The following is a 17,617-nucleotide window of genomic DNA, read 5'->3' on the forward strand; positions in this document are numbered from 1 at the left end:
TATTCATATGGTTTTTTGGTGAAAATTTATTTCTTTTGTTACAAAAATATTCGGTGAAAAAAACTTATGTTAAGTAGATTAGAAAGAAAATATTTCGTGATTCGTATTCTAAGGGCTGTAAGCGAAACTTCAACACATATTTCTCGACTTATAAAAATGTCCTACAATTCGTTTTGTACATTATCTTTCAATGATGGCAATTATGATGTATGTATGTATGTATATGGTACAGATTTTGACATGTGCTTCTGAACAATTGTTACAATTAGCTGGGAGTGGGGTAAGCTTACGTCTAAGCTCTGTAAATATTACAGTCACACTAGGCCAGAGCCTGGAACGGTCCAACGCCATGTCATTCCAAATCGCCGTGCACGCCAAAGCGAATGGTTAGCAGCACGTCCAGCAAGTAGACCAGGGCGGTGACCAGCGATATGGATGCGGACGCCATTACCAGATCCAGGCGATGCATATTGGGATGCCAGTAATTGCGATCCTTGGTGGTGCTCCAGTCGCGGAACAACAGCGCCGTCACGGCCACAAAAAGAACGAAGCCCACCAGAGACCACAGCGTCGCGGTGCGCCAAGGCGTGCTGCAGGAATGTTAATAAGGATAGTTAAAAAATCGTTAGACTCGGATTAATTGTACGCACAGATCCCCAAACAGAGCCATGATCAAATAGATTGCCGTGTAAATCGCCAGTGCTCCAAAGGTCACATAGCACAGCGCCATGACCCTGGGTGTGATGAATATACGCAAATGCGAGTTGGTAGCCGGCTCATCTATCAGTCCCAGGCAACATATCAGCAGACACTGGTAAGTAGAAGAATCATTTAAGCAACATTAAGAAACTTTAAAACGCAAATATATATCAGAGAATTATGCTAGGACTCAAATTAGTATTCGTCCAGTTCATTATATTGTGAAAGAACCCAAGTGATACAATCCATAGGGACTATATAATGTAATATGATTGTATTTCTGAATTTAAAACGATTTTAAGAATGAGAAGTTTTCTTCGCGTTGCCGAAGATTGAATACCCTCGCTTATGTATATACATTAGGCAACAAATCGTTGTTTTTATAAGGAACTTTATTTCCCCCTGACTGTTCTTACGGAAGATTTTGTTCAACCCGATTGGCGAACTTCTCGAACCTCTATATCATATAGATTCGATTAGAGTAGTTGTAAATGAAGTTTGGAAAGCGATTCCAATGTGTTATATCCACACTTTGGTGCTGCCTGTACTGAGAATTTTGCAACAATTGATACATGCAAATGGAATGCATATATTTCATTGATTTATTAATTTTTGTTGCCATATTTCTAAGACCCATCATCCATCATGGAGCTGTCAATCAGAATTGTTTTTTTTTTTAAACTATATTCCAGATACAAGTGTAAAGATCTAAGTCTGTTCGTCTGTCAAACATTAGTACATATGTTTATTTTAGTGTTAAAATCAGCTTTTGTTTTCAACTTTATTAGTTAGGGTGTTAATTTGATTTGTTGAACTTGACTCACCAGCTCCACTACTTTGATGGATATCAGAGTGTAGGTTGCCTTCTTGTTGCCACTTGTTGTGGCAAAGGAATTGTCTTCCGCCGGCGACATTTCGACGCGTGAGATTTCTATGGGAAAGATAAATGCAATGCAATCAATCAATAAATCAATTAACGAACTGTTAAATTGGGCAATGGGATTTCGTTTGATCAGTCAGCCAAGCTATCCATGTATAGAGTATAATAAGTACCTATGGAGCGCAAGTAACTCATCTCGTTCGTCTGGCTGAAGGTTTTCTTATTTTTTGTTTATTTATTTTAAACTTTTGTTTGATTGCCTACGATGAACAATTTTAAGAATTTCTTCAGTATCTCTGCGATATATTTGCCATATTTGGCTCTGGGTTATATGTTATTCTCGTTATTAGCTCGGGTGCGCAGTGGAGCGTGTTGTATGCCACGCAATGTGCTGGGTATTTGTGTCAATTGTTGGCATCGGTCTCCCACATAACTTCCAAATGGGTTCGCAACTGGCGTCTAATTGATTAGCGGGACTAATTTCTAAGGGCTGTCTGGCTAGCGAATGATGTCATAGCTGTCTGTGGGTGCAGTTCCAAGTTATTCCAAAACTGTGCGGACTACATACAAATGAGTTGTCTGGTAGATGATTCAACTGCCACAACTATCCCATGTTATTAAAAACCAGTGTTGAGGAATTCTGATCGCGTGTTTTATCCGGCTTGAGCTTAGTTTTTTGATTTAAATTTTTGACTTATTTTTCTACCTCGAAACCCAATTTCCACTTGGCGAAGTGGATTCTTCGCAACTGGTGAATTACGTCTTACATAGATTTTATTTATTTTAAACTGAATTTGTTGATCGAATAAAATGAAAAAACTGCTACTATTTCCGCCGGAGAAACACGTTCAAATAAATGAACCTTTGACGGCCATTTTCCACCCAGTCGGGTGGATTTTACGATATACGTGAAACACAAATCAAGTTAAGAATTTAAAGATCTTTAGAAATCAATTCCACGTTAAACACAAGTAAATCAGCGGGCTACATATATATTCGAGCAGACCCAAAACAAATTCGATTCAATTTTATTTTAGTTAAGCTCCATTTTGACAAAAATAAAAGATTGATAAATTCTATGCCCGAACGCAGACTTTCTTACGGGCCTACGAAGCTCAGAGACCGGTTATCCGGATATTCGAATGCTGCCTAAATACCTTTGATTGGTTTTTAAAATTCATGGACTTATTTAAATATTCCTACTTTTCCTTTGAAATGTTTACAGAATGGGGCATATAGAAATCAGTGCTAGCTGGATTTACAAGGCTTTAACCAAAAAGAGTTATAGACTTAAATTTTAGGCATTACTACAACAAACGCTTCCATGGGCAAATTAGATTATTTCATAAATATAGGAATAGTGCGAATCATGTTCTCATGCATTTTGCTTATAAATCTAAAATTTTATGTCGTTTGAATTTATAACAAAATGATTCTGCCCATTTTCAATGCAAATTAATCATTCCTAAGCAGTTCAAGAGCTCCTACGCTTTAAGCTGTGTGTGTCTGTCAGTCGATATAGCAATATCACTTCTAAGCCCCATTTAATGACGTGTTGATAATTACAGTTCAACCAATAAGCAAAACAATGCGACACTTGGCCAGGCCAACACTTTTGCTGTTGTTGTTGTTTTTCCGCAATACTCGGTTTATTTCGCTGCATGGTTCAGTTATTCGGGGCATTCATTCATGCCCCATTGGCGTCGCGCATTGATTAAGCCTAATTGCAAATAGCACGTACAATAAAATAAATACCATAAACGCTGCACAGTTGTGGGTGGAGTCGAAGCGCAGAGAGGGGCGCAGTTAACAGTTAACCCGCCTCACCCCGCCCGACTGCATAAACAATTAAAATTAAAGCGGGAAAACCAGAACCCTGAACCCAAATTCAAATCAAAGTCGAGGAAAAAAACTTTCACCCAGCGAATGGTGGGAGATGTGAGTGAGAAAGAGAAAGAGCACGGGTGAGGCAGAGAGGGAAAGTGACTGAGCATTGTTATTGTTAGTTAACACTAATTTGTGGTACTAATAAATATTTTAGTGTCTAGGGTCTGAAGCTCTTAAGCACCAAACAATTGCGTGTTGCTTTGTAAAAATCAAAACAATACATAATTTATAGAGGAATTTCAGGGAGAGAAATAGCGACGTTTGAAATACCCTATATTAAAGTTAACAATTATTAAGTTTACTTTTTCTTCTTTTTTTTAGATAATCTTACAAACTTATATCTAAGAAAAGCAGTCTAAAAGCGAACTTGGATAACATTTGAAGTCAATTTTTTTGTTCTGTTCATTAAGTGAGGAGTAAGATACTTGGTAAGAGATTTTAAAATTGTTCGGCCCACCATTTCCCTAAGGCTTAAATTGGGTTGCCTTAAATTTGACATCTAGCTTTAATAGGTTCTGAGATCAACGGCTCGATAAAGTTGGCTATTGATGCTAATCAAGAATATATATCCCTTGTGGGCTCGGGGATGCTTCCTTTTGCCTGTTGCATACATTTGCACAAAACCATAATACCCTTTTTACACATTTTCAATGGGCTTAGGGTATAAAATAATGTCTGTCGAGTAAAAAATGTTTTAAGTTTAAAAAAAATTTTGTACTTTACGTAAAGTTAAAAAAACATTTATCTTATTTAATTTGTCATATTGAGTCATGATTCAGCTCGTCGCAATGCGATTAAATCTAGAAAATTGCGCTTAAGTAATTTTTGGTAGCAACTCGCGAGACAAAATAATTAGTTATAATGCTTGAATAATGAGTAATCGACACGACAACACTTTTCACGTTGTTGCTAACAAACTTCTCACGTTTTTTAGCCAAGCCAACCAAAAAGACGAAACCCCAAACAATTTAGAAAAAACTTACAAAAAAAAATTGAAAAAAGAAAACAAACAACGCAGCGAGCAAAACAACCACAAAATAATGTAAACAAATCGCTTGACCAGTTGAACGGGTTTTCGAGGAGCAGCGAGTGTCGGGGGGGAAACGACTCAAAAGAGCGAGAGAGAGGGATATGTGAGTGAGGCAGCCACACCTGTTTTGCGCTCGCGCAGCCACAAAACTCGCGCTCAGACAGACGCGCTCTCTCTCTCTCTCTGCTGGCATGCACAATATTTTGGCCAGCAGTGTGCTTTAACCTCGTTTCGCTTTCTGTTGCAGGCATCTTGAAAGGGCTTGGCGGGCAGCCCTATAACTGGTCTGGTTGGATTGGGTCATCGACTTGCCAGTTATGTTGTTAATGTTCTTCTTCTTCCTCTTATTCTTGTTGTTGTTTCGTTTCGTTTTGTTTTGGTCTGTCATTCTTGCAGACAAGCTATCGTGGCTTGTTTTCGCTGCCGCTCTTTCACCTTTTTTACCTAATTGCGGCTCATTTGTGAGCTTCCTGCGACAGGCAAAGGTTGACAAAGTGTGAACATCGTCAAGATCCTCTCCAGATTCATTGAAAAGCGCAACAAAACTTGTTTTTCATGCAAAACTCAGCTCGGCACAGCTCAACTGCATTGATATGCACAACTGGCCAACTGGCAAACTGGCTTTGGGCAAATACACGTTCAATGGGGCGGTTCGCGTAGGCGCCTACTGTACTTGGGCCGGCTGGCTGTTGCTTAAGGGAAAACAATGAAAACTGAATTGCGATTTTCTAGCGCGCACTTTGTTGACCTCATTTGGACTCACACCCCCTCAACCTGGCTAGCCAAGTACACGATTCTGTTGGTGTTAGCCGGTTCAGACATGCAACTTGTTATTCTACTTAGTTTGGGTTAAGGTAGGGGCTGTTGGGCTTGGAGCGGTTGCCTAGGCAGCCCCATTGGCGAATTCAATGACAAAGCCACGCTGAAGGTCAGTGTTAGCCACCATTAAAGGGCGCTTCTAGAAGAATACAGAGAGAATAAGCGCTTATCTAAGAGTTAGTAAATAAACTAAGCCCTACAGGTTAATACAATAAAGAAAACATCAAACTGCTGTGTAAATAGAATGTATAGATACGAATACTTGAAATTCAATGAAGATATTTAGAACCAAAGAGAAGCATCTATTTTTCTTCACTAAGATAAATTCTTTTTGAATAAAGAAAACTATTCTTTAATTGTCTAAAACAACTGTATAAATAAAAGAAAAAAATTTCTCATTTGTGAGCTTCGTATTTGCCCAAGTTAGAAATATATATATAGCTATAGAAATTTGAATAGTTGGCATTTCACGCCTCAATCATGAACTTTGCTATATTCCATATCTCCTCTCGTGCGCCTAGTTGTGAATCATAGAACCAACAATTTGTTAGCTAGTGTAAATTGTGCATAATTAGCAAGTTTAATAATAACAGCAACAATTTGTTACGCTCCTCTTGTGGCTGTCATTGCTATTGGCTGTTTACTGTACCACAATAACAATTAGTTTTCGGGTGGGGCTGCACACTCGGCGAGAGCATCGATCTTGGAGATGAGAGCACATATCTGTGTCTTCGTCTCCTCCCCCAACTCCGAGTCTGTCTGTCTCCGAGTCCGGAGTCTGAGGCACTCGCTCGTTTTTGATAGTAAATGATGCACTTTTGCATATTGCCACAAGTTAGTTACGATTAATTTTAATTCATACAAGTTTTCATTGGCTGACTCTAAAACAAACAGGTTTTTAGTTCATGTGTGTGTGTGTGAGTGTGTGTGTGTGTGTGAGTATTACAACATATTTTACATTTGCGTACTTGGCTAATACTTATTAGAGGTGCAGAATAGTGCAGCCAATTTATGTTGTTAGCTTTTAGTATTCTTCACAAACACGTTTACAGTGCGACACAAATACAAATACAGTCTGAATTTCAAGCGCGCAATTTTATAGAAAATGGGTTTTATTTTTCAATTTTTGTTCTGCTCAATCGGGAAAGTTTGAAACTGAAACCGACGACACGCCAACGTCAACTGTTGTAACGTACCTAAAACCCAAGCCGTTCAGGCCCAAGCCCCAGCCCCAGACCCACTACAGAGACAGAGAGAGGGAGAGAGAGCGAGCTGCACAAAGAGCGGAGCATAATTGAGCAAGCAAAGAGAACAAGCGCTTGAAACATGTTTAGAAACCTAAAGCACACCAAATTGAATGCACAACTTATAAAATCAAAAAATCAAAATTAACAAATATAACAGTTAAAATTACAGATTTATTTTTAAAATTGGAATAGTGGCAATAAAAGTTCGATTTTATGCTAGATGTTAAATTTATAACATAGCCGAACTGACCACCAGTGTAATTTGCCAAGTTAGCCTCTTAGCCGAGTTATAAGCCGTACAGTTGAACACTTTGACTAATATATGAGACATCACTACAATAGCCGAGTTACAAACCAGGCAGCCCCTACAATGTGCTATGGTTTCTGTCGTGGCTATTAATTTCCCTTCTCATTGTACGAATAATAAAGTACCTCAGCTAATATTTCCCATTTCAACTATCAGCAATAATTCTTGAAGGGATATTTAAAAAGTACAAAATGTAAAGAAAACTTCTCTATTCAGGCCTGTTAATGGGTTAAGTGTTCTTGTACTCTATAAAGCTTTACTTTCGTATGTACCTATAGAAAACATATATTATAGTTATTCAATATTATATACTGCGCAGACGATAGCCTTGGACAAGAACAGATCTCAGATGGGCTTTCTGATGATCGACTACAACATACATATATTCCCATAGTAGACCAGAGTACGGTTGGGTAATGAAAGGACCACGGATGTCTACTCGATTCCTAATCATCTCCTGCCGATTTGACGCGTCCTTCGGTGCGGCTAGGGTTTATTCAAGACCAAAGTTATAAAAAGTTAGGTACATCAGCAGTATAGAAAAAAGCTGAACGAGTGCGAATGGGTAATCGACTCCGAAATCTGCAGGGAATTTTCGGTGGAATAGCCCTAGCACCAGCTGTCAAGGAGCCGGAACTAGGAGTTTAAGCAGCACTAAGTGAGCTTTAAGTAGAATGTCGGTCAAATTGATCCCCGGTGGCCACTGTAGCCATTCGAGACTCAGAATTTTTAGTTGGAATCAATAACTGGATATGGAAAGGCAATCAGACCAGTTGATCAGGTGAAGACAGGTGCCGATCGTTGTCAGGAAATAATAATATTGGTAGCATATAATTGACTGAAATTTAAGTATGATGTTCTATAAGCCGTCTTTCATTGATGAGCATACGTGTTGTTCAAGGTTCGATATTAATGGGCAGCCCTTTTCGAAGAGAGAAACGTTTGAACTTTCCTATAACTCTTGAAAAATTGATCCCAAATTATTATTTAGATGAGGCTGACCAAAATGCACCCAAAAAGAAAACTCTGCAACAATTAAAAACACAGTTCAAAGGCATTACTTTATTTTTTCGTCATTGTTTTTAACTCTCGTTAGTTTGTTTTTCTTTTTATCATTTAACAAAAAATATACACAGCTAGAAAACTAGGAAATAAAAAACTTGAATAAATACATATTGGTTAACTGTACAGAGCAATACGAATTAGTTGTTTTATACAGATTACATTACGTGCCACCTCAATATTGAAACAACAAAACTTAAATACAGTCTTTCCGTTTACAGGCCACAAAAATAATTGCCGCTACTTAAGATTAACAATAACTAGCTACAACAACACAATGAAACTTACACAGAGACAGCTACGGTACGGGTAACTGAATCTATATGGACTCTACTCTCTAGACATTTCTTCTATGTACAGTTTGGTGTTTTCTTCACTTTTGTTAGATTTCTGGGTTATATTTGTTTTTTTTTTTATGTTTTCTAGTTTTTTACTTAACTCATATGAAAGACGCTCACATGTTGAAACTTTATGAAAATAAGGAAAATCTAGTTCAAGTATTTTTAAGTTACATTTTTAAAGCATACTTTTTGGATGAACTCTTAAGGTGGTACCCTGTATTTGCGGGAGTACCCATACTTAATGATCTTTAAAGGGTTGTGAACAATTTGGGTATTAAGAAAAACCATAAGAAATTGAAATTTTTGCGGGAAAAGGATTTACCTATTGATCGGTTCCAAATTGGGAGCGTATAGCTATATGAGTTGTTTACCTTTCGGGGTTTATATTGGATACAAACGCCTAAGATCAATGCGTTTCATAACTCGCGATCGCGCAGCCTTAAGCTCAGCGGCGTCTTCGGGGCTAGCAGAAACTCAAATTCCGTTTCCAGCGGCTTGACAAAGCTGACATCAAAAGCCAGCACCATCTGCACATAATGGATGACATTAATTTCTATATCCGATCCAATGATCAACCGCGTTGACTTACCTTGGCAAGCAGCAGGACCACCTCCATTTCGACGAAACGCTTGCCGGGACAGGTGCGTCGACCCACACCGAAGGGCACCACGATGCTGGCACTGTCCACGTTCACTGTAAAGTTGCCCGAGCTGGAGTCTATCCAGCGTTCGGGACAAAAATGGTTGGCCTCTTGAAAGTTGCTATCCTTGTGGCAGGCGATCATATTCTGGCACAGCACCACAGTCTGGAGATTAGAGTGCCAAAAGAAATGAAGAAACAAACTGTTAGAGACTACGATTTGCATATATCTTGCACAACTGCGTTGAGTACTCACGCCCGCATTCAGGGAGTAGCCGGACAGTTCCATGTCCTCTTCGAGTATGCGTGCCAGGCAGAAGGCTGTGGGCCGCAGCCTATACGATTCCTGAATGCACGCCTTGGTGTATGTGGCATTCGTGAGCGCATCCTGCAGGATGTTCGTGTCCCGATACTCAAGGAACTCGCTGAGTATGCGAGGCATAGCCGAAGCGTCTCCCGTCACGGAGCTGAGCACAAAGAGCAGTGTGTTGGCTAGCTAGAGAGAGAATGGAGTGAGAATAATTGTTAAGCAAAGCACCAGGAATTAGGCGAAAGCGAAGTCGAAGCAAAACTGGAATATCTTAATATCTAGCTCGTTACATTTATCGCTTACCGTTTCAATGCCCGCGGCTATAAAGTCAATAATGGCCGACTTCTTGTCCCGTATGTCCAACTCCTTGAGCTCGAGTATGTTTAGGAATACGCTGCGCAGGCCCGCCGCATCCTCATCTTCGCAGGCCGCCGACTTCTTGTGCTCCTCCAGCTCGTTGTCAATGATCTCCGAGATGACACTGCAAATACGCATTAGACATGGCTGCGATGGTAGCTTACACATAAAGCATCTTATACCTACTCATAGATCAAGTCTTCGGCACGCGCAAACTCCCGGTACGTCTTGGTGGGAAAGTATTTCCACAGGCCCAGGCCGTAATATGAATCGCGCTGCGAGATGAACAGCTGCTTGACAGCCGCCGCCAGTTGGCTTATCTTCTCCGGCTGCTTGGCATTGGCGGCCAGGAAGCCCATTCGCCGGCCCAGCATCAGGGTGCAAACGGCTTCCAGACCCATCAGATTGGCCAGCTCCTCAAAGTTGGGCACCACCTGGGTCTGGGGATCCCGTCTGGCACGCAGCAGCTCAACGAAATCATCGCAAACGGCGTTCAGGGCGGGCAGAAAGTTCTGCAGGATGCGCGGCGAGGTGATGCTGGAGGTGAGCGAGGAGCGCAATCGCTGCCACATCGGTCCCTGCTCGTTGACGATCCCCACGCTGGCATAGCGATCGGGTCGGGATTGTCGATACATTACAATGATTTCGGTGGGCGGGCGAAAGGGATACTTGCTGGGATACTTGAGCACCTTCTCCAGATCCTCGCGCTTATACAGATGCACAATGGGCACATTCGAGGGCATCACCTCGAGCACAATGTCACCGTACTGTCGATTCAGATCTGCAGTGTGTACATCGAATAGCAGAAGAAGGGAGAGAGAAGAGAGAAAAATATTGGCATGTGCTCTTCAGAACTGTGAGAGTCTTTCACCTGCGTAGACCTCATGCAGCTTTGTCATTTTGTAGCGCCGATAGAACAGGAGGAATATCCATTTGGTGCCCAGAAATGGTATCCGCTGCGGTCCGGGTATATCCCAGATGCTGCGACGCTTCCGCTGCTCGATGGGCGTGGCATGATAACAATCCTCCAGCGGCGTATTCTTAAGCAGCGGCTTCAAATAAATCGCACCGATCTTTTGCCTATGAATCGCGCAATAGCAACCGAGTACAACTGCCAGGGCGAGCAACAGTATCACGGCCATTACCATCGGAGGCTACAAAGAGTGAGAGGTGGAGTCGTTGTTGTTGGCGGACTTAACGCGTTTTAAATGCTTTTCAACAAAATATTCTACTTATTTTATGCAAATCTTCTAGCACTCTAAACAATTTCAGGCCATTAATTGAAGTCATGCACAGACCTCAAACCAAACCGGTCTCTGGCCTTACCTTAAATGTTGATTTATACAAAAATTGCCACTTATATTTGCTAATCATAGATTTTGCATTATATTTGGGAGCACGATAAGAACATTTTTTTGTGACAACCGAGCAAATGTCTTTCTACTGTAAGCCTCCAGATAAGATAAACCCAACAACGATACAGTTCAAGGTTGTGTGAAAAAAAGGCTAAGACACTGTGACTCGCCAAAAAAAAAAAAAATAGGGCAATAAACCCAAAAAAAAAATGACTACAATTAAGATTGTACCCGACGAATATCGGGCTAGTAAAAGTGTCTACATCACAGAGAATATAAGATAAGATCCATCAAGAACCTTGCATTATATACTCCAGAAGAATTCTTTAATTTCACTACACTTAAAACTAGGACAGAGACGAAACGATTCCCTAGAGTAAACAACTTTCATTTCTTTCACATTTATACGTATTTTAGGTTTAACTAGAAAAAACGATCAACTTGCTAAATAGGCAAAAATATATAATTTTAAGGCGTCATTCCCCGAGACTGTCGTAAACTTTGTTGTGATAAAAAAAACCCGAAAAAAACCCGAATATTTATTTGCGCATTGGCCCATTGAATTGTTGTGTAGAGAAATACTTGATTGACATTGTGAAATACCAAAATCAAAACAAAGGCCAAAGCACAAGACTGAGAGTAAAGAACAAAAACTTTCCCATCGTCTCGTCTTACATAATAAATTACATAATATGCTTTCTAATGTCGCATTCTGCTTGGCCGATGCTTTCTTCTCGCTGCCTGCGGCCAGTTTCTGAGCCGGTTTTCACAGTCAACTGGAACGGGGGCTTCTAACGCGGCTCTAACGACAAGCAACACGCGAAGACATTCCCCCGTTCGATTCCGAGTCGATCTATGTATATGCATATTAATCATGGTGCCGGCAACCGACGAGACAAGATCTGTGTGTGCTTGGAAGAATTCGCAAGAATTCTTATTATAAAAGCGAGTTTTTTTTTTGTTTTTTTTTTTTTTTTCATCTACTTTATTGCTAGCTGCTTGGAAAAGTGAGAAGCGCTTAGAACGGCGCACGCGTCGCCCCAGAGATGAGGAAGTGATTAACAGCAAAGAAGGAAGTGCTGAACTGGCTATGATTTCTATTTCTCGTGTTTCCACTTTTTGCAAGTCATTCATCTAGAAGCCTATCGACTTTGAAGCCCCTATATGAAATTAGTGAACGAGTTGGCGACATCAAGGAACAGCATATTATTACGTAGCTAATCCAAAAACAAAACCTAAACAGAAATTGGCCTTATCTTAATATCTGCGCAAATAGATTTCAACGCACTCTTGGGTTTTTATTTGATATAAATTGTGTGTGCGTGTGTGTTCTTTCTTGTGACCTGGACGACAAATAGTTTTGTATCATCAGTGGGCATGTTTTTTTCTGTAGAGGTGGAGTATTGAGGAATCAATTAATCATTTTCAAGATATACGTCTGGGCAAACACATTGATTTTAAGATAATTACATCAAGCAATGTGTCTTATAAATGTATGAGCTGATTGGAAGACTATTTGAATCTTGAGATCAGTTTAAAGAGAAGTTAAAATAAACTCAGAAAGTTTTCTATTTAGAATACTAAGCAATATAGTGATATACTCTTTGGTTTACATAATTTGGTTAGTTTCACTCAGAACTGTAATTTTGCAGCTATTTAACAGTGACAAATTCTAATTGGGCAGCTCCCAAATTTCAAGCACTTTCGTATAGCTCACAGCCCACTGTATTGGGTCGCACGCTCCACGCGAGCTGTTGCATTCCTTAGCTTAATTTGTTGATCATTTTTCAGCTTTCTTCAGTTGTATTTTTTCTTTGGTTTTACCTTACAGCTTTCGCAGAATGCTTTCCCGAAAATCAAGCAAAAAATCCAAAAAGAAAAATGCACAATAAAAATGTAAATAATTTCGACAAATTCAGCAAATTAGTTTGCATTGAACTGATTCCTGTGGCGTCAGGCCGTCCAAGTCCAAGTGCAACCGCAAATTATTGTTGACACCTTCATAAAATTATTCAGCATTTGCTTAGTTACTTTGTAAAAACTCGTACTTATACAAGGCGACCTGCGAACGTTGCTAAAATGTGGCACAAAATAAAAAAACATAAACTTAATATAAAAAACTAAAAATAAAAGAGAGAAAAAAGTGTTCTACCAATTAGCCGATATATTGTCGTTGTTTATTTTGCGAAATAAACAAGTTTGTGTTTTCATCAGAATTTACATAAAGTTTTGATCATATTCTTGGCTATTTTTTTTTGTTATTGGCACATTTTTTTCTCTTCACATTTATGCAAATGAGCCAAACCAAAAATAATAATAAAAATATATAATGTTATATTATAAAAATAAAAGCCACGCGATCCGCTGCGCAGTTACAGAAGAAGAAACCTCAGCCCAAAGCGTAGAACGCTCAACATCAGCAGATTATGTCACTACCGAATACCGACTACCGACCATATAACATTGCACACGCAACGGAACCCAACCGAACCGATGGCTTCATGGTCACGGCCAACTCTCAGGCCCCAAACGGCCAACAGCCGGCCAACAGCCAGCAGGCCAACAGCTAGCCGGCCAGCAGCCAGCGGGCCAACAATTTTTCGCGCATAGCATTTGTCAGCTGTTCCGTGGAGCGATAGACGGCGATAGATGACGGGAGAAAGAGCGGCGGTTGGCGTGAAAGAGCTAGAGATAGAATCCCAACCCATTAGCTAAGCCCTGTCCGACGTTTGGCCAAGTTCAATGTACGGCCAACGACGCGCCTGACACAACAACAACAACAACTGAGTATGGGAGTCTGTAGGCAACCTCCACCTACCTGGGCCTTAACACTCGACGCTTTTGAATTGTAATAGAGAAATAGAAAAAAGAATAGAGAAATTTCGCATTAGATATTTGCTGAAGAGCCGCAGTCCCGAAGTCTGACCAGTTATGACCAAACTAGCTTTGGGTTTTGTTGTCGTTGCTGCCGTTGATTACGTGAATTATTCAATAGCTGAAGAATCGTTAGAAAGGCGATAGAGAAGAAAAGTGTGAGAACTTTCGAGTGGAGCCCGATAAACAAACATTAAACATTCTTTGAATAACAATGAGCCTGCAATAGCTAATATTATACACATTGCTTAGAACCCCAAAGAATCGGATTGCTCGGTTTACTTTCTTACAAAGAACGAAGTTAATGAAAGGATAGTTCAAAGAGAAACAAATTCTAACTTCAAGAGCCCGGAATATCGCTTGAAATTCAATATATGAATTCTCGCGCATTTCAGCAAATGTGCTTCCCTTTTGGATCATGGATTATGTAAACAAAAGCAAAGCTTGTTTTGATTAGAGACTTCTGCAATGAATATTCATTTAAAAATAAACACATTCCATGAATGAGTATTTACACCCCATATTTTATTACCGAAACTCAGTTGAGACCACAATAATCGTTCCATTAACAAAATGTATCATCGCCTCGAAAATTGGCGGTCAATGCACGTTATTTAAAAAAACAACGATAAAAATGTACAAAAAAAGCAGATGTAAAATGTAAAAAATAAAGAAAAAGGAGCGACTGACATTCACTTTGAAAATGTATAAAAATGAACAAAAATTTATTTGTGCTTTTGACAAATCAGACTAACAATAAAAGTTGGCATTTAAAAGTTTTTTTTAATGTTGATAATGAACTTGAGGTAAATAGGCCTTTGAGAATATCATAAACATAAAAATTATAAAGAGCAGGCAATTTGGCAAATTTCTCACTTAAAGGCTGCGTGGCACCGTCTGATAAATAATAATGAGTAATTAATTAATGAATAAATAAAAATGAGATTCCATGCGAGGAGAATACCCGCTCATACTCTGAAGCGAGAGCAACAGCCGTGAGAAGAGCTGAGAAGTTAATTGCAATTTAATGTTTGCCAAAGTTAAATAAATGTTTATTTATTAAACATACATATAATATATATAAATATACATTTTATTTATTTTTTGTGTGATTTCATTTTGAAGTTGCGAACATTTAATTATAATTTTTTGATAAACTGCGGTTTATGAATATTTTTATTTATGGAGCTAACACTGAAAAAAACTTCTCTGCAGTCAAAATTTTTGGTTATTAAAACTTAAGAAAATATGAAAAATATTAAGGAATCAAATAGTTTAATACTTCCTCAACTGACAGCTGAAATACTAAGTGCTTATATTAAGTTCGACCTTGACCTATTTTATCTTGAGATATACCTAAAAGTAGCCAACATTCTACAATATCAAAGTTTAACTATCATAATAAGCAGTATCTTATAAATCCTTTCAAAAAAGTCCTTTGAACATCTGATCCAGTTCACTTTATGATCTTTTCTTAATTATATATCCATAACTACTAAAGTTAAATAATATTCCATATTTTTAATCAATAGTTAAATTTTCTTCATGACTCCAATGCGCACATATATTTATTTAAATGCACGTTTTTATCTCTCTTAATCTCTCAGCTTACCTTGTTTTTTGCGTATTGTTTTTAAATCCAATAGAAGATCCGTTCTGTAGCTGTTGTTGTTGTTTTTGTTGTTAATGGACTTTCAACTAGCATTTTGGGCATTTTTATTCACTTAATTACTTATTTATTTATTGACAACATTGCACTGCATAACATATATTTATATATATGTGTAAAACTATTATCACTAACCGGCATTTGAATTGATTTTAATTATAATATATATAAAACTAATTGATATTTTCTTTTTTCTAGAATATTTTATAAATATTTTAGCTATATTGCACATTGATTATATTTGTTGCTATTAAAGCTCTTTATTGCTGCATATTTTCTTCGATCTGCGATCTCTCTAATCAAAATCAGAAGCTCCGTTCGATGTTGTTCTTGTTGTTGTTGTTGTTGGTAATGTCGATCTCGTCATGGTTCCGAAAACAATAGAACATGCTGAACTTTACTTTTAATCACATCCAGACATTGCACTTTTGCACTCGTACTGGAGATTCGTAATTGCTGGCTGCCTATTGTGTGTGAGTGTGAGTGTGTGTGTGTGAGTGTGTGCAATCAAAGCCGCATCCGTATCCGTTCAATAGAAGAATAGCTTCTAGCGTTCTCCAAACCCGAAACCGAAGGAACCTAACAGACAGAATCAGAATCCGATTCAGAATCCGAAACAGTAGCAGTAACCACAGTGCCCGCTGCGATGACAACTGCGACGCTTAGTCAAAGACTGACTGAATATGAATGGGAACGAATGTTGAGTCCACAGTTAGCGACGACGACCACGATGTACGATCGTTTGAGCGGCTCGGCAATGCGATCGCGAGCAGCTCTTCAACTGATTTAATAACCAAGCACCACAGCAACAACAACAGCAGCAGCAACAACAACAACAACAACAACAACAACAACAGATGCAACAAGTGGCTGAGATTCGGATCGATCGTGTTGATCGGCTTTCATGTGATCGTGCAATCAACGATTGACCGACCGACCAGCTGTTCGAATCCGTTTTGTGTGAGTAAGGCAAGGTTCTGTCAGTATGTGTCTGTGTGTGTGTCAGTGTGTGTGGGGTCTGGTCTCCCGGCAGGCGATGCCGCATGATATGATAGCATCTCGTGTCTGAACCATGTTGCCTACACTCTCTCACGCTCGCCGCAGACGAACAGACTCTCGCGCCCTCTCTCGCTCTCTTCGCGCTCGCTCTCCCGCTGATAAGAGGACAACAACAACAACAAGTGCGCTGCTGTCGTTTGACTTCTCGCTCCGCTCGCTGTTTGCGTTTGTATTTTGTTGCTTTGTTGTTTCTTTTTTTTTTGTTATTTTTTTTTGCATATAAAATCTCAATGAAAGTTTGCCAAGAAACAATGGAAGCCAAGGCGTTTTGTTGCTGTTGTTGTGTGGCTTATTGAAATGTTTACATCGAGAGCTGCATTTATGCAACAGCAACAGCAACAGCGACGGCAGCAACTACCTCAATGCGTGGCCGCGTGCGCTGCCCGGTGGTGCCTCTCAGCGAGCAGCTTGGCGTGAGGTAGGTTGGATTACAACTACGACTACGACTACGGCTACGACTACAACAACTGCATAACTGGTTCGTCTAGGCAGCGGAATCAGCTGTGCTCCGTCTGGGCTGTCCAGATGTCTAGCTGCCTACAACAATGTTGCCGCCTGCTGGCTGCGATTTGTGCGTGTGCGTGTGAGTGTAGCTGAGCGGTCGGAGATGGAGGTGTGGCGGGCAAGGGATCGTCATGTATATAGGGAGTTGGTGTATTGTGTGAGTGCCAGGGAGCAGTGGGCAGGGGGGGTTGGGGGATCCGTGTGTGCGCGCGCTAATTGTCTTGATTGAGTTTTAAATTAATGCGAATTTGAGTTGTAAGTTGTGGTTGTTGCTGTTGTTTCAAGTCATGCGATAGTACAATGTAAATGCCACACACAAATACATGCATGCACACATGAATTAAGTGTAGACCAAATTGAATAGAGCTGCTTACTAAATTAGATAGAGCAACTAGAGTAACTAGAGTTAGGGTCACTAAAACAAATTCTAGCTGGGAGTAGATTAGGTTGGTGTGAATATTGAAGAAGGACTCAAAGCACGCTGCTTAGTTGAAGCATGTCTATCCCTTTATTATTGTTGAAGAGTATGGGATCTCTTTGGATGACAAAATGATATATCCAAAGACTACCTCGGAATT

The 17,617-nt window shown here is 39.7% G+C and overlaps 2 protein-coding genes across 4 annotated transcripts; both read right to left on the minus strand.

The window, feature by feature from the left end:
- Window positions 1-6: 6 nt before the first annotated feature.
- LOC135438081 (uncharacterized) lies at window positions 7-6,497 on the minus strand. 2 transcript variants are annotated; one of them, XM_064696233.1, is made up of 4 exons: window positions 6,284-6,497; window positions 1,524-1,630; window positions 651-811; window positions 7-590 (listed from the first exon to the last, which is right to left on the minus strand). In XM_064696233.1, the coding sequence occupies exons 2-4, from the start codon at window positions 1,611-1,613 to the stop codon at window positions 353-355; spliced, it is 489 nt and encodes a 162-aa protein (XP_064552303.1). In that variant the 5' UTR covers window positions 1,614-1,630; window positions 6,284-6,497; the 3' UTR covers window positions 7-352. The 2 variants fall into 2 exon arrangements, with proteins under 2 accessions (XP_064552303.1, XP_064552302.1); XM_064696232.1 differs by lacking the exon at window positions 6,284-6,497 and adding an exon at window positions 1,753-2,134.
- Window positions 6,498-8,290: 1,793 nt separating this feature from the next.
- On the minus strand, window positions 8,291-16,245 carry shd (shade). 2 transcript variants are annotated; one of them, XM_064696334.1, is made up of 7 exons: window positions 15,420-16,240; window positions 10,450-10,732; window positions 9,765-10,359; window positions 9,525-9,702; window positions 9,168-9,407; window positions 8,862-9,077; window positions 8,291-8,799 (listed from the first exon to the last, which is right to left on the minus strand). In XM_064696334.1, exons 2-7 carry the CDS (start codon window positions 10,724-10,726, stop codon window positions 8,689-8,691), a joined length of 1,617 nt encoding a protein of 538 aa, XP_064552404.1. In that variant the 5' UTR covers window positions 10,727-10,732; window positions 15,420-16,240; the 3' UTR covers window positions 8,291-8,688. The 2 variants fall into 2 exon arrangements, with proteins under 2 accessions (XP_064552404.1, XP_064552406.1); XM_064696336.1 differs by lacking the exons at window positions 8,291-8,799; window positions 8,862-9,077; window positions 9,168-9,407 and having other exon boundaries at window positions 9,592-9,702; window positions 9,761-10,359; window positions 15,420-16,245.
- Window positions 16,246-17,617: the final 1,372 nt, after the last annotated feature.

The sequence above is a fragment of the Drosophila montana genome, unplaced genomic scaffold, assembly GCF_035044405.1.
Source record: "Drosophila montana isolate Dmon_TW-CO22-7 unplaced genomic scaffold, ASM3504440v1 contig_3846_1, whole genome shotgun sequence".
Taxonomy (NCBI): Eukaryota; Metazoa; Arthropoda; class Insecta; order Diptera; family Drosophilidae; genus Drosophila; species Drosophila montana.